Below are 14,312 nucleotides of genomic sequence, written 5' to 3'. Positions count from 1 at the left end.
TGGCCAGAGAAACTACCCAAATATTTCACCCAGAAAAGTTTCATCTATAAAGCAGTTTACTTTTTGGGTTCAGAATCCATCTCAGTCCCCCCACCTGGCTCTAGTGAATTGTAAAGGTCTGGAACAACCTGAGACACACCCCAGCAATGCCATCTCCATGGCAGCAAAGGGAGATGCAGAGGAAAAGCAGCCCTGGTCCTAGAATCAGGATGCCTGCATTCCAGCCTGGCTGGATCATCTTGGGGAACTTCCTTAACCTCAATGATGCTTAGTTGTCTCATCAATAAGATGGGGATTCACTACATTTGCTATGAGGTTCAAATGAGGTAGTTTATCATCACCATGGCTAATGTTTATAGTGTCCTTGCAATGCTCCAAGCATCTACTAAGTGCTTCATGTGTATATTTAATTTTTACCCCATGGGGTAGGTACCATCATTAAAAACTGATTTAAGGATGAGAAACTTGGGGCCCAGCTGAAGTAATTAATCTATCCAAAGTTACACAGCTGGTAAGTGATGCGCCAGAACTTGGAACTCAGATCTGAGTGACTTCTGAAGCCACGGTTTTAATCACTACAACCTGAAGCTTGTAACTGCTTCATGATTGGGCTCCGCCTCTCTGCTGCCACCATTTGTAATATGAAAGCCTTGGAATTATATGAAAATCCTTGGATTGCCACATTCCAATATGAAGCTTTATTATTGTCAAATGGCCTCAGGTTGCATTTGTACAAAATTGATCAAGGAAGTCCCACGATAGGCCTCTCTGAGCATGCCCAGGTGGTCATATACCCTCAGAGGACACTCACTTCCTTAAAGGCAACGTGTGTGGTCCCATGCATCATTATATAACATCTATGCCATTGCTTTGCCCAAAGCTGTTAAAGTTTTAACAACTAACTCCAGTTTTATTGTTTCCTGAGGAAACATTAGAATATTGAATGTGTTAGCATCGTTTCTCCAAAAATGTCATGACTTGTTTGAGGTCACACAGCTTGTCACTGGTAGGATTGAGTTATTTGGGTGAATTACTATACCTCAGTTTCTTCTACAAAATGGGCAGACTGGGCTGGATCATCTCCATAGCCCCCTTTGACTCAAAAAAAAACCCATGGCTCTGGGCCACGGACTCCACCAGCCAAGAGACACGCTGGATCCAGCGTTCCTATGCAAACTGGGGAAGGGGGAAGATGGGTTGGAAAGAGGAAAAGAGAAGTAGGATCTGCAATGACACGGAGCTAAGTGGTGAGGAATGACTGCAGGGAGGAAGCATGGAAGATGGTCCAGAGAGAAGGACCCACCACAGAAGCAGAGCTGTGTAGGAGGCGGGGCCCTCATCCACTGACAGATGGCTCAGGTGCCTCCCCAGGCTTCACCCAGGAATGCTAGTCACCCCTTTCTCAGCTCAGGTAAGGCACTTACCTACCTCTTCAGTGAGGGAGGAAAGGAGGGAGGGAATGTATGGTTTCAGCAACTCCATTTCCTTGACCTTAGCCCATCCCCGCTCACAGTGGATGAAGTTTAGTTATTATCAAATATCATTAAATCGAAGACTCCATCTATTGTAGGTGCACCATTATTTTACAGAAATAGAAAAAAGAAGCACTGCCCATTATCTTTGTATAGTGCCACTTACAAGATGCAGCCTACTCTCGTACTAAGAAGTATCTTAGAATTGATGAGTTGTTCTAATAACTACTGCTATTACTACTAATAAAACCCATAACTTAAGGGTTTGCTATGTACCAGGAACTGTACTAAATGCTTTATTTAACTGCATTCAATACTCACAGTCTGTGAGAGAGGTGTTACTACCCTCATTTATAGATGAGAAAAAGCTCAGAGAGGCTAAGTAACTTGCCCAAGGTTGCTCAGCTGGCAGAGACTGAATAGGAAGCTGAGTCGGCCTGACTCCTGAGCATGTGCCTTTAATCACCAAGTTATCTCACCTCCAACCTTCCAGGGGTGGGCCACTTGATTACGGATTTCAGGGTGACAAAAGGACTCCCGTCATAGTCTTGGGGCCCTGGTTTCTCTCTCTCTCTCCTATTCTTCTGGGTAGAACTGCCAATGAAGAAAGAGGGTGGGGAAGGGGCCACAGGTACTCCCTTGGCCCACTGATCATCAAGAAAGCTCTGGATACGTAGGAGTTAAACACAGGAGCAGTGGGCTTAGAGGGGCACCAGAGTTCCCAGAGCTTGTCGTATAGGGAACTAAAAGAGAAAGAGAAATGAGGAGGGGGAGGGACACAGACAGATGGTTGGTATCTCAGTGCTCTCACAGGAAGGGGGGTTACTCTAAGACCTATGATTATACCTCAAGGCATGCATGAGCCCTTCCAAGAACCTGACCAGGGACCTACCCAGTGCGAATTCATGATTCTGTTTGTTTGAAGAGGGCTCCTCTGAATGCATCAGTTTTCTGTATGAACACCAAAGGGGGGAAAGCGGGGTGGGTGGTGGTGGTGGGATGAATTGGGAGACTGGGACTGACATATATACACTAATATGTATAAAATAGATAACTAATAAGAACCTGCTGTATAAAATATAAATAAAATTAAATTTAAAAAATAAATGCTTCAGTTTTCATAACCCTGGAGCCTCCCCTGGACCCACTCTTGGGGTTTATGAAAGCAGGTGCAGTTCGGGGTAGAGGAAGCTGGAAGTGAGTGGGGTCCACATGGGTCAGGCAAAAGAAGGAATGATGCTCAGGAAGGGGGAAAATAACTAGGAGAAAAGATGTCTGATTCTCTCGCCTGCAAGTTTTCTTTGGCTTGCAGATAAGGGCCATTTCCTGCCCTTCCAAGGCCAATCCCACAGACTGGCAGTGGGAAATTTCCTGTTTACTTTAATGAAGGGGTTGTGTTCCGATGCCAATCGGTCTGGAGAGCCTGTTCCTCCACGGTGGTCTCCAAAGCGATGACACCCGTGAGGAATGTGGGGAGACTGTAATAGAACCCTTATGTAGAATTTCCTGATCCTTTAACAATATTTTTGTATGTCTTATAATGGATATAATACAGTAATACATGTGCATAATTTATAAATAATCATACGTATGACAGGCATATGAACAAATTTATTGATACAGGTCTGTGATGAAAAAAACTGGGAGATTATCACCTTAGGGAGAAGATATTTCCCCATCCTCTTTAAGTTCCCTCTCTTAAAGCTTCTGGGTGACAAGGTCATCAAAAACACCCATCTTGGTTAAATTCCCAAGATTATTCAGATTATTATTTGGATCTTGTCTTCCTTACATTTCCTTCAGTTTGAAAGGAAATTAAAATAATTGCTGTATTTTTCTTTTTCAGCTACTAACCCAGGATTAGGGAGTTTTCCAAAGTTATATTCCTCAGAATTTACCTCAAGAACACCTTTGCTTCCATGGAGTCTGGAGGGGGAAGGGAGGAGAACTCGGGATATGGCAACCAGTTGTAATGTGTAAAGTTTATTTAGCTCACGATTCAAACAAACTATAAAAAGTTATGAGGCAAAAGGGAAAATTTGAACTGGCTGCATATTTGATATTAAGGAATTATGGTTGTTTTGGTGTGATATTAGTGTTATGGTTACATTTCTTAAGACTCTTTATCCTTTAGAGGTAAATACTAAAACGTTTAGTATTAGCAGATGAAGTATGGTGCTTGAGATTTGCTTCAGAGGAGGATATAGAGGAAAACAGATATCCAGGAATTGTTAATTATTGGAGGTGGGTATTAGGGTACATGGGGATTCCTTATACTCTACTTTTGTGTTGAGATTTATCATAAAAATAAAATAAAATAAAAAAATCACCAAACATGAAGCAATCAGTGAAGCCTGATATTAAAAAAAAAAAAATCCCCACTGTCTTTCGTCCACCTGACATAGTCAGGTGACACCAAGAAAGACACAATTTGCCAAGCACTGAAGTGATACCTGGAAGCCCTCGGGTTTTGCCTTTTAGACCAGAAAGCAAATGGTTTGGGACTGGTGCTGCTTTTCTGCTGGCAAAAGAGAAATTGCTAATTCTCAAGGAGAAAAATAAAACCATTAAACAGGATCACTATGCTCTTTGGGCAAAGAATCATTACAAAGCACCATTTTGATGAGTGAAGTGTAAATAAATCAGGAACATGCGGCTTCAATTTCCTTCCAAATACACAAGTTGTAGCTTTAAGGAAAAATGCCCTATTAGACATGTGTGGAGCTGCCACGCTTTGAAAGACACTGAGAGTCACTGAACCCAGATGGGCCCTGGCTTTGCTCCTCTCCATTGGAGTAGGATTTCTCCACCTCACTCCATTTCCTCTGTAAACTCTCTCTCCTTCCTTCTAAGTCCTAATCTAAACTCAACTTCAGATTCTCAAAACATAGGATGAGAAATCCAGAGATCAGCAGGGTTTTTTTTTTTCCCTTTTCAATTTTGATGAAAAAGAAACAATTTCTTTGAGACTCAACTTGGAAAGCGTTTCCTGGCAAACCCATAGAGTTCACCCTATTGGTTTAAACTTGGAAAGTGTTGGGAGTCGTTAACACAGTGCAAATGAAGTGGGGAGGAAAAGGATGCTGAGGTCATCCCACTGCACTCCTCTCCCTCAACCCTCTTCCAAATCATTCACAGAAGAAAGAATCCAACAGCAACAATCTAGATATGCCTTGTGCCCTTAAAAAAAGATGCCTCCCGGGCTTCCCTGGTGGCGCAGTGGTTGAGAGTCCGCCTGCCGATGCAGAGGACACGAGTTCATGCCCCGGTCAGGGAAGAACCCACAGGCAGCGGAACGGCTGGGCCCGTGAGCCATGGCCGCTGAGCCTGCACGTCTGGAGCCTGTGCTCCGCAACGGGAGAGGCCGCAACAGTGAGAGGCCCGCGTACCGCAAAAAAAAAAAAAAAAAAAAAAAAAAAAAAAGCCTCCCCAGGCTTTGTAGTTCATGGTCAAGTCTGGCTGAAGCCAGCAGGGAGGAGGCCAGTGCTGCTGCATGACCTTTACCTAGAGAAGGGGAAATGGAGAAGTCGGACCAGGGCAAACCATCTCCGCAAACCATCTCCTCATTTGAAAGCCCAGAATGCCCAGCTGGGTGTGATTTAAGGCTCTTTTTAGCCCGTGAACCCCAACAAAGACAGTGGAATTTGTCAGAAGTGTGTTTTACAGGTTGGTTCAAGGAAGTTCTGCCAGGGAGGCTATGGGTGGTTGGGCTCCTTGGACCCAAGACATGTGTCCCAGGAACGACACACACAGGGCTGCCTCATAACTCCTGCTGCACTTGGCAGTTTCTCCAGGAGACATTTTTCCACAACCTTAAATGATTCAAGTTGCAAAACTGCAGTTGTTCATTTTAATTTCCCGAGCACAAAACTCTAGGGGGAATAAACCTTCCCTCCTTAGAGCTACTATCTCTACAGGAGTCAGGGGAGAGAGTGTAATTTTTGTCTCCAGATACGGGCATGGATACTGTTCATAGTGATGCCGGTTCCCAACCAAAAATATTTGACTGTAAGCTAGAAAGAGAGCCAGCATGCCCTGGCTTTCTGAGAAGCCACACAGCTACAGCAGTAGCACCAGTTTCAGGGACCTCTCATCCCCCAGCGACGATGCCTAGCTGCCTTATGGATACCTTCATCTCTAAAATAAAGGACAGTTACCTACTTTGAAAAACAGGGCACCAACTTACTGTATGCCTACTCAAAACTCACTCAGACTTTACACCATGGGCATGAACACAGCATCTACCAAAATAGGACACAAAGTAAGAAGTCTTTTCAGGGGCTGTAGGAGCTAGAAATTTGAAAGGCTAGGGAAAGATGGCAAAACTTTCAATTTTCTGGAAATGGCTCTTGAGAGTAGGGGCTGGACCATAAAATGCATCTCACCACCCCACCAAACTCTAAGGTTTTTCCCTGGGATTTTTGCTAAACAAAATATTTAAACAAATGTTACAAAAGCCATGGGAGATCACTGACCACAGAAGCAGCCATCTCAGTTACTCATGCCCGGTGCTGCTTTCTGCAAAACCTGAGATAAGACCAGCTTGCCAAGGAATTAGCCAAGACATGAGGCAAATCCATTTCATTTAGTTCAACTTAAGCTTATACCACGCAGAAGCTGGGTGTACAGAAATTAACATCTCTCAAAAAGCTCTCCTTCTAAGGACTCACCAGGCAGAGGAGACGGACAGGAACGCTGCAGGGGATACACAGCAGAGGAGATGCGGAGGAGACGCACAGAGATGATTTTCCATGGGCGGGGATGTCAGAGTGAGTCAACATTTGAACTGGATCTAAAGGTTCTTAAATTATAGTGCCCATAAGGATCACCTGGGGAGCTTGTTAAGAATGAAAATAGGATGGGCTCCATAAGAATCACCTGGGGAACTTAAGCATGAAAATGGATGCACCCTCCCCTGCCAAGATTTTTGTTTTAGTGGATTGATTTAGAGCCCAAACATCTGCATTTTAAAAGACAAACTGGGCCCTCGGTTCTTCTGTGGGGGGATCCTCAGAACCCACGCCGTTTCAAGGACTTCATTCATCTGTAAACCTTGTAATGCATGAGGCTGTAAGTAGACCCAGAACGATGAGAAGGCTGGAGTGGGAGTCCGGGGCTGAGGGCTTGTAGAAGAAAGCATTGCCCTTGATCCTTATGGCATGCTTTTTGTAGACCCCAGGAGCAGTCCAAGACTCCCTGTCCCCTAACCTCAGACTGGGACTCCTTTACATCAAATGCTCTGGTTTTAGGCTTCTTCCATGGAATTCACTCTCCTCTGGGTCATGGCAACAGGTGTCAATGGAAATGTTTAAAGCAGCAGCTGCCTAGGGTCATAAACTCTTGGCCCTCAAGGCCAAACCAGGCAGAAGCGATCTGCTGGATTGGACATGGTGTTTTTGTTTTATTTTGGGTTTAAATGCCTTTAGACATATACTTATTTTCTCAGCAGTTGTTCAGAGGCCTCATCTCTTCCTGTGGTCTTATACCTGAATGAGTCACATATTCAGATAACTCCTGCCTGGTTCCTGAGGCATTTGAGTTTGAGAACTCTAGGTGCCACCTCTTAAGTTTGAATCCATTTACTGGATTAGCTCCAGTTTTCCAGCGGGGCCCCAAGGGAACAGGACTCAGCCTGAGACAGCCTTCGTGTCAGAGAGAAAGGAAAATCCAGGAGGAGCTCTGCGGCTGGAAGCTCGGGACACAGGGCCAGCCTCACCGTAGGCCCAGATGCCAAAGCTCAGACGAGGGTGGCAGGGGGAAGCCTGGCTTCCCACGCTTCCCAGTGAGTGCCCTCCACCTTCGAGATCCCAGCGGCCTACAGTGGCACCTCATCACCCCACGGCCCCCGCTCTGAGAATGCTGAGCAGACTCAGCAGTGCCACTCGCTGCTGTCAGTTGCTTTCCAAACCTTTGCTGACCAGCCAAAGGCTTAGCCACCTCCTAACCCTTTTTACCAGTGCAACTGACCCTGCCTGAAATGCTTTCTCCCTCGAGCTCTGACTCTGCCTAATTCCTCCCTAATTACTTCAAGATCCCACTCAAACCCCCAACTTCTCCCCAAGCTTTCCCTGATCAATTTCACCAAAATGCACAATCTCCACCTCCTCTCAGCCGGTTACCTGCCCTACTGTTTAAAAGGCTTACCCTCTTATGCCTTGGATCATTGTTTATATTTCTTATCTGCATAAATGTTGTCTTCTCAATTAGATCCTCAGCTCCTCGAGGGTGGGTAGTGTGACTAATTTTTTACTGCCCATATTCCTTCCAGCACCTGCCACAGTACCTGCAATGTGTCATTAATTCACTGATTAGTTCATGATCACCAGCAGCATCAGGTAACAGCTGCACAGAATTCTCTTATAAAGCATCCCTAGCAACTGGAAGCTTCCAAGAAAGTTCTGTCAAATCAGTATGGGAACATGGTCTTTGCAATTTTCTGGCATCACGCTTCCTGGATTGCTTCACATTTCAGAAAGAATGGCCAGCTTGCATTCGCTCAGTTATTCAACAGAAAAGTTGCCTCTGATTCATGTATTTGCAGAAAAGAAAACTGTAAGCCAGTATGAAGAGCCTTCCTTTAATTAGGCTATAAAACAGAAAGTAACTCAATGGAAAGGCTCCTCATTAGCACCTGTCATGGGTTGAATGGTGGCCCCCAAAAGATATGCCACCCAGAACCTGTGAATGTGACCCTACTTGGATAAAGAGTCTTACAGATGCAATTAAGCTAAGGCTCTCAAGATGAGATCATCCTGGATTATCCAGGTGCGCCCTAAATCCAGTGACAAGTGTCCTTATAAGAAGAGAAGAAGATGTAGAATTAGAGAGCACACACAGTGGAAGGCCATGCGAAGACGGAGGCAGAGACTGGAGGGATGCAGCCACAAGCCAAGGGATGCCTGGAGCCACCAGAAGCTGGAAGAGGCAAGGAAGGATTCTCCCCTACAGCCTTCACAGGGTTACTGACACCTTGATTTCAAACTTCTAGGCTCCAGAACCGTGAGAGAATAAATTTGTGTTGTTTTGTGTATGTAATTTGTTACAGCAGCCCTAGGAAACTAATACAGCAACTAACAAGGAGAGCAGATGGGGGCTGGGGGTGGAGGTGGAGGGGTGCCGGTGACAAGGGTGGGGAGGAATGCTTTTTGGCACTAGATTTCACAGATACCTTCGGCATCCATCAAGAGAGAGGAAAGGGCCTCTTCACCATCCCAATTAATTCTGCCATTGTATATTTTTCTAGAAAAGCTTCCACAATGTCATTATCACCCCAGAGATGCTCACTATTCAGGCTTAAGCTAGATACTTTCTCTTTGAACCTTCTTATCCAAGGTGGACTGGGGTAACATTCCAATAAGGTAGGACCAGGAAATCCTGAAATGAAGAGTCCTCAAAAAGAATGACGTGCCTCCAAAGACCCAGGTCATTCATTCTTTTCTCTACTTATGGAGCATTTATTGAGCATCTACTGTGCTGGGCAAATTGGTTAGTCTGTCTAACTATAACAGAGGCACTGGTTATAGCTAAACATGTGGGGATCTCTATCTAAATCTGACCAGTCAAGCTTTTCTAGTCTGGGCTCTTCGGACTCTGTTTATAGAGTCCTCTTCACTTGCCCACTGACTCTAACTTATACATAAGCCAACTCTTGCCATTTTTACCTGTCTGGTGAGTAAGAAGAACTACATTTTTGTAAATTCTGCAAACACTGAGGCACACACAACAGCACCTTTCACCTGATTGCTAGAAGCTGTTCACATCAGTCTGCAATCCTCTTTCAAAGCTTATTAACAAAAAAGAGCCAGAAAAATATCACTGTAAAGGTTGGAGACATGAGTCATTTCCTCTTACAAAATGGACATAGGTCATGGAGGAAAATGTCCTTCTTTTTTAGAGATGCATAATGAAATATTTAGAGGTAAAACGCTATGATGACTGCAATCTACTCCAAACCACTTCTGTAAAAAAATAAAACAAATGAGGCAAAAGTGACAAAATGTTAATCATTAAATCTAGGTGACATGAATATGGGTGTTCACTGCAGCGTTCTTTCTGCTTTCCCACGTATAAAAATTACCAAAAGTAAAAACAAAATGGATGTAGATTTTTTTTTTACCTATAGAGCTATCTTGCCCCTGTACTGATACTCTTTGTGTTTGCAGGTATGGAGACCGACTGTCTCAAAAAAGGATGATATCTGCTCATAACTAGAAATGCCTGATAGAGACTGCACATCTATGCATGCAGCCTCTGTTCTTAACTGTTCTTTGGTTCTATTTATGGAAGGAAGAGAAGACACATCTATTGAGAAAAAGCAGAGTACCAAAAAAGAGAAAGCAGTGTTGGCACAGAAGCAGGGAAAAAAATGCCTTGCTGGGAAAGCACTGCATCTGTAAGATGGTGTTTTTTTGTTAAGTCACAGACAGCTAAGCACGCTGCTTTAAACTGCCGGCAGTGTGTTTTGTCCAAGTGCATCTAGTGCATGTGGAATTTATTCCTCTAAACCGACATACCAGCTGAGAAACAGACTCAGGTCCCACCCCCGACCATACCCAATATACAAACACAGGCAGGCACGGTGAGAGGGGGACTCACATTTCTGAGTACAGGAAGTGTAGGTTGCCCACATTGTCAGTGTAGTTGGCAGGGCTGAGCCAAGGCAGGACCAGCAACAGAAGCGCCTTCATTTTCCGATTAGAGGGCAGCTTTTTCCCCAGCCACCTTCTGTCTGTCAGCTGCAGGGGCCCAGCCCAGTCCAGTCCCTTTAAACAACCCTTGTCATGTTCCCACAATCAGTAGATCAGAGAGAATCAGACTTAAAGCCCTTAGCTGGAGCTGTGCTGATAAATCATGGGCTCATAAGAGGATTGTGTGCTCTGATTCTCAAATGGGGAGATGTGAGAATGGAGGGACCCACCGTGGTTGGTGAGAGGGCTTAGGCTGAGAGCAGGCAGCGGGGAAAGGGACCTGGGAAAGGGACCTGCCCCTCCTACAGGATGCCGACTGGTTCTTGGGAAGCAGCTGGTACATTTACATCACTGGCTGGGAGCAGATGGGCTGGAAGCTAATCTGTGTTGGAAGAGGGCTCGAACATGGGATATTCAGAGCCCACCGTGTGAATGAGCAGATACTCAGAAGCTGTCCTCCAGCTTGTTGGAGGAAGACACTGGATGAAATCAGCATTTTTGGAACACAGCTCGGAGCTCTGAGCTCAAAGTGAGTCTTTGGATATTGTGACACAGGAATGTTAAAGTGAACCAACTCCACCTATACATGTATATTTAGAATATGCATTTAAGGTATTTTACCTGTTGCTGTCCTGACTACACTGACAGAGGCAAGAGAAGTGATGGTTTCCTTGTTAAGTTGTAAACTGTCCCTATGTCAGAATAGGCTGTCATTCTCTCTGAGACTAATAAAGAGCCTTGACAGACAGACATAAAGCTCTGTCCACACAGTGTATATAGGCTCTTGATCTGTAAGAACAAGTCACTCCATTCATCCTGCTCCCCTGAATAATTGAATTAGGCTCTGATACTAGCTGTCAGATTCTGGGCATTTCACTGAAGCTCTGAGCTTCAGTCATCTCATCTTTGAAATGGAGCTAATAATGCCTTACCTACCTGGTTCTGTAGAGGCTGGGCCATATCACCCCTTCCAGCGCTGAGATCTGTGATTCTAGACTTTACTGTCTATCTTAACAATAGGGCTACTTTGCATGCCTAAGCTCTGGAATGCCACAGAAGCCCCAGACTCCTCTCTTTCTAGCTCATATTATATTTACGAACATTAAAATCCATTTTGCTAACTGAAGGCCTAAACCTTAATAGAAATGGCTCAAAGGGATGAATGGATAAAGAAGATGTGGCACATATATACAATGGAATATTACTCAGCCATAAAAAGAAACGAAATTGAGTTATTTGTACTGAGGTGGATGGACCTAGAGTCTGTCATACAGAGTGAAGTAAGTCAGAAAGAGAAAGACAAATACCGTATGCTAACATATATATATGGAATTTAAGAAAAAAAATGTCATGAAGAACCTAGGGGTAAGACGGGAATAAAGATGCAGACCTACTAGAGAATGGACTTGAGGATATGGGGAGGGGGAAGGGTAAGCTGGGACAAAGTGAGAGAGTGGCATGGATATATATACACTACCAAACGTAAGGTAGATAGCTAGTGGGAAGCAGCTGCACAGCACAGGGAGATCAGCTAGGTGGTTTGTGACCACCTAGAGGGGTGGGATAGGGAGGGTGGGAGGGAGGGAGACGTAAGAGGGAAGAGATATGGGAACATATATATATGTATAACTGAGTCACTTTTTATAAAGCAGAAACTAACACACCATTGTAAAGCAATTATACTCCAATAAAGGTAAAAAAAAAAAAAAAAAGAAATGGCTCAAAGGGATAGTTAGTTACATTAATGACAACCAAGCAATTACAGCAAACTCCACTTCACAGGAAGAAGACCAGACAAAAATCTCCGGGATGAGACCAAGTGCAATAAACAGTGTAGTCAGAGGGAATTTGGCATCAGAGATCTGCATTCACCCAAGGCAGGGCTGAAAGAGTTAACTACGGTAGACCCTGAGAATGTACAGATTTAACTCCGACACTTTAGATCTGAGATAAGCAACCTTGAGAAAGCATGGCATCTATTAATTTATAATTTTTTTGAGGTCCTAATTTGAATTCCATTCTCTTTGTCTGGAGAATGCAAGAGTGAGTCAGATCCAGTGTAGAGCCGTAAAAAGGAAATTAGGTTTGGAATTTAGATGCTGTAGTCAAACAGGCTTGAGTCTGAACCTTAGCTCTGCCACGAATGAGCTGTGTGACACTGGGCATGTTGCTTAACCTCTCTGAACTTCCATATCCTCCCCTGTAGAGGAAAGACAGTGATAGTATGCTTAACTCACAGTGTTGTTACGAAGGTGGAATGAAATAATGCCTGTAAGAACAAAGGACTCAATGAATGTTAGCTATTGTTATAAATGCTGTTATTAACAGCCACTAGTAATAGTGGATGAGCCTAGCTGCTATTCTGGTCCTGACCTTTCTTTCCTCCTGCTCTATTAGGGATGTGGCATGTTACAGTCTTTTCCTGAATATAGAGTTTCAGAGTCCTGGGACATACTCTTCTTGAATGTCCAAGATCTACTGTATAGAGCATAACTCATAAGCAACATCATATATAACACATGCTGTGGGCTTCAGAGTGTACTGGATTGTATTTCTGATAACCTTGGTAAGGTCAGATTGCTTCTCCAAGTCTTTGTGAAAAAAGAAGGATGTCTGCCTTTCACCTCCTTGTATTTCCATAGGATAAGATGCATTAATGGATATGATGCAATATAAAAATGAAGGTATTGTTTTTTGTTGTTGCTTCTGTCGCTCTTGCAGAAACTGCTGGTTTCTTATCCAAAGCTAATTTCCTCTTCTTCCTTTTAACAGCACCCAGGTTTTGTTCGCGGTGGTGATGCACTTCGCCTCTCCTATAGACAGGCAGCCATGTAACATGATACTAGCCAATGAGGTATAAGAAGAAATGACTGGGTTAGGCATCCCAGAAATCTCTTTAAAGGAGGGAATCTCAGTTTGTACATTGCATTTTGCCCTTTCTGCCTGGTTCTTTCTGCATGGAACTTGGATGTGATGATGGATTTTGAGCAGCCATCTTGCAGCCATGAGGTGACTAACTTGAGGATGAATGCTAATCGAAAATCAGGAGCATGGATTCCTGATGGCATCATGGCAACATCATACTGGTTGTGGGCTTCCTAGCCCCTGACTTTGTGTTAAATGAGAAGAAAACTTTTACATAGTTAGAACAATATAACCTGAATTTTTTATTACCTGCCATCAGATGTAATCCTATCTAATACAACCTTTTGGAAATAAAATCCTACCTTCAAATGCTCATGGATTGCTGTGTAGCTTCCTTGCTAGTAAACAGTCCTAACCCTAATCATTGCGCCCAGGATCTACCTGCCTGAGTCCTATTTATCCTTAAATGTCAGCTCAGACATCACCCATCACCAATCACCTCCTGTTTTCCTGTCTCTTTTCTCTTCACTATACAGGGAATTCATTGAGGGCAGGAGTTCTACTGGTCCTGTTCTCTATTGTATCCTTACCACAGTGCCTAGAATGCAGTAGATGCTCAATAAATATTTGTTGAATGAAAGAGAATTCAACTCAGTTAAAGAGAACATTTTTTGGACCAATCTTTCTTGATCAGAGGCAAATTAGCAAAAAAGGACTTCAAACTTTATGAGAGTGATGGGAGAGATTGAGCATGTATATGGATGGATAATAAAATGTCCAGGAAGAAAGGAAAAAGGTAAGGAAGATTTCTGGAAATAAGTGCCCAGGAGACTGTGGTTTCTTTAAAGAATGGCTTGGAGCATAATCTGATGGACACTCAATGGTTCTCTCAGAAAGTAACGCAAAGGCATTACCCCATCTCTTTTGTGCCCAGGAGAGCTAAAAGAGCAGCCCTCAGCCAGGTAGGGCCAGGAGAAAATTGAGTTCAGGGTTAGAAAGTCACATGAAGGATGTATGTATGTCAAACACAGGGTGGAGATGTTGACCCAGGCTGAAATGGCCAACAAGACTTGTCACCTCCCCACCTTTCTGTAGGGTAATACTCCCCAGACCTTCACTCTGGCAGTAAAATCTTCCCTGCCCTGTAGGCAGCTAGCTGAGCCTATGTTTATGGAACACACTCCAGAAAAGGGCCCCTGATAGAAGAAAAGGTCAGGAGAGGTTCCAGGGTAGGTCTTTGGGGAAGAAACTTCCAGGACATTGGGCTTAAAGTTAATCAAGAAAATAA

At 43.9% G+C, this 14,312-nt stretch overlaps 1 protein-coding gene across 2 annotated transcripts in view; it reads right to left on the bottom strand.

The window, feature by feature from the left end:
• Positions 1 to 14,312, bottom strand: part of LNX1 (ligand of numb-protein X 1) — a 127,769-nt gene that overhangs the window by 103,052 nt on the left and 10,405 nt on the right. Inside the window, exon 1 of one of the 2 annotated variants that reach the window (XM_060109799.1) lies at positions 10,068 to 10,159. The exons of the other annotated variant lie outside the window; for it this stretch is intronic. Within the exon in view, the coding sequence (XP_059965782.1) occupies positions 10,068 to 10,159 (92 nt within the window). Of the gene's footprint in view, positions 1 to 10,067; positions 10,160 to 14,312 lie in introns of those variants that run through there. 2 annotated transcript variants of the gene reach the window in all.

This window comes from Mesoplodon densirostris, chromosome 1, assembly GCF_025265405.1.
Source record: "Mesoplodon densirostris isolate mMesDen1 chromosome 1, mMesDen1 primary haplotype, whole genome shotgun sequence".
Lineage (NCBI taxonomy): Eukaryota > Metazoa > Chordata > Mammalia > Artiodactyla > Ziphiidae > Mesoplodon > Mesoplodon densirostris.
Note: the sequence above shows the minus strand (reverse complement) of the source record. Positions and strands in the feature narration are given on the sequence as shown.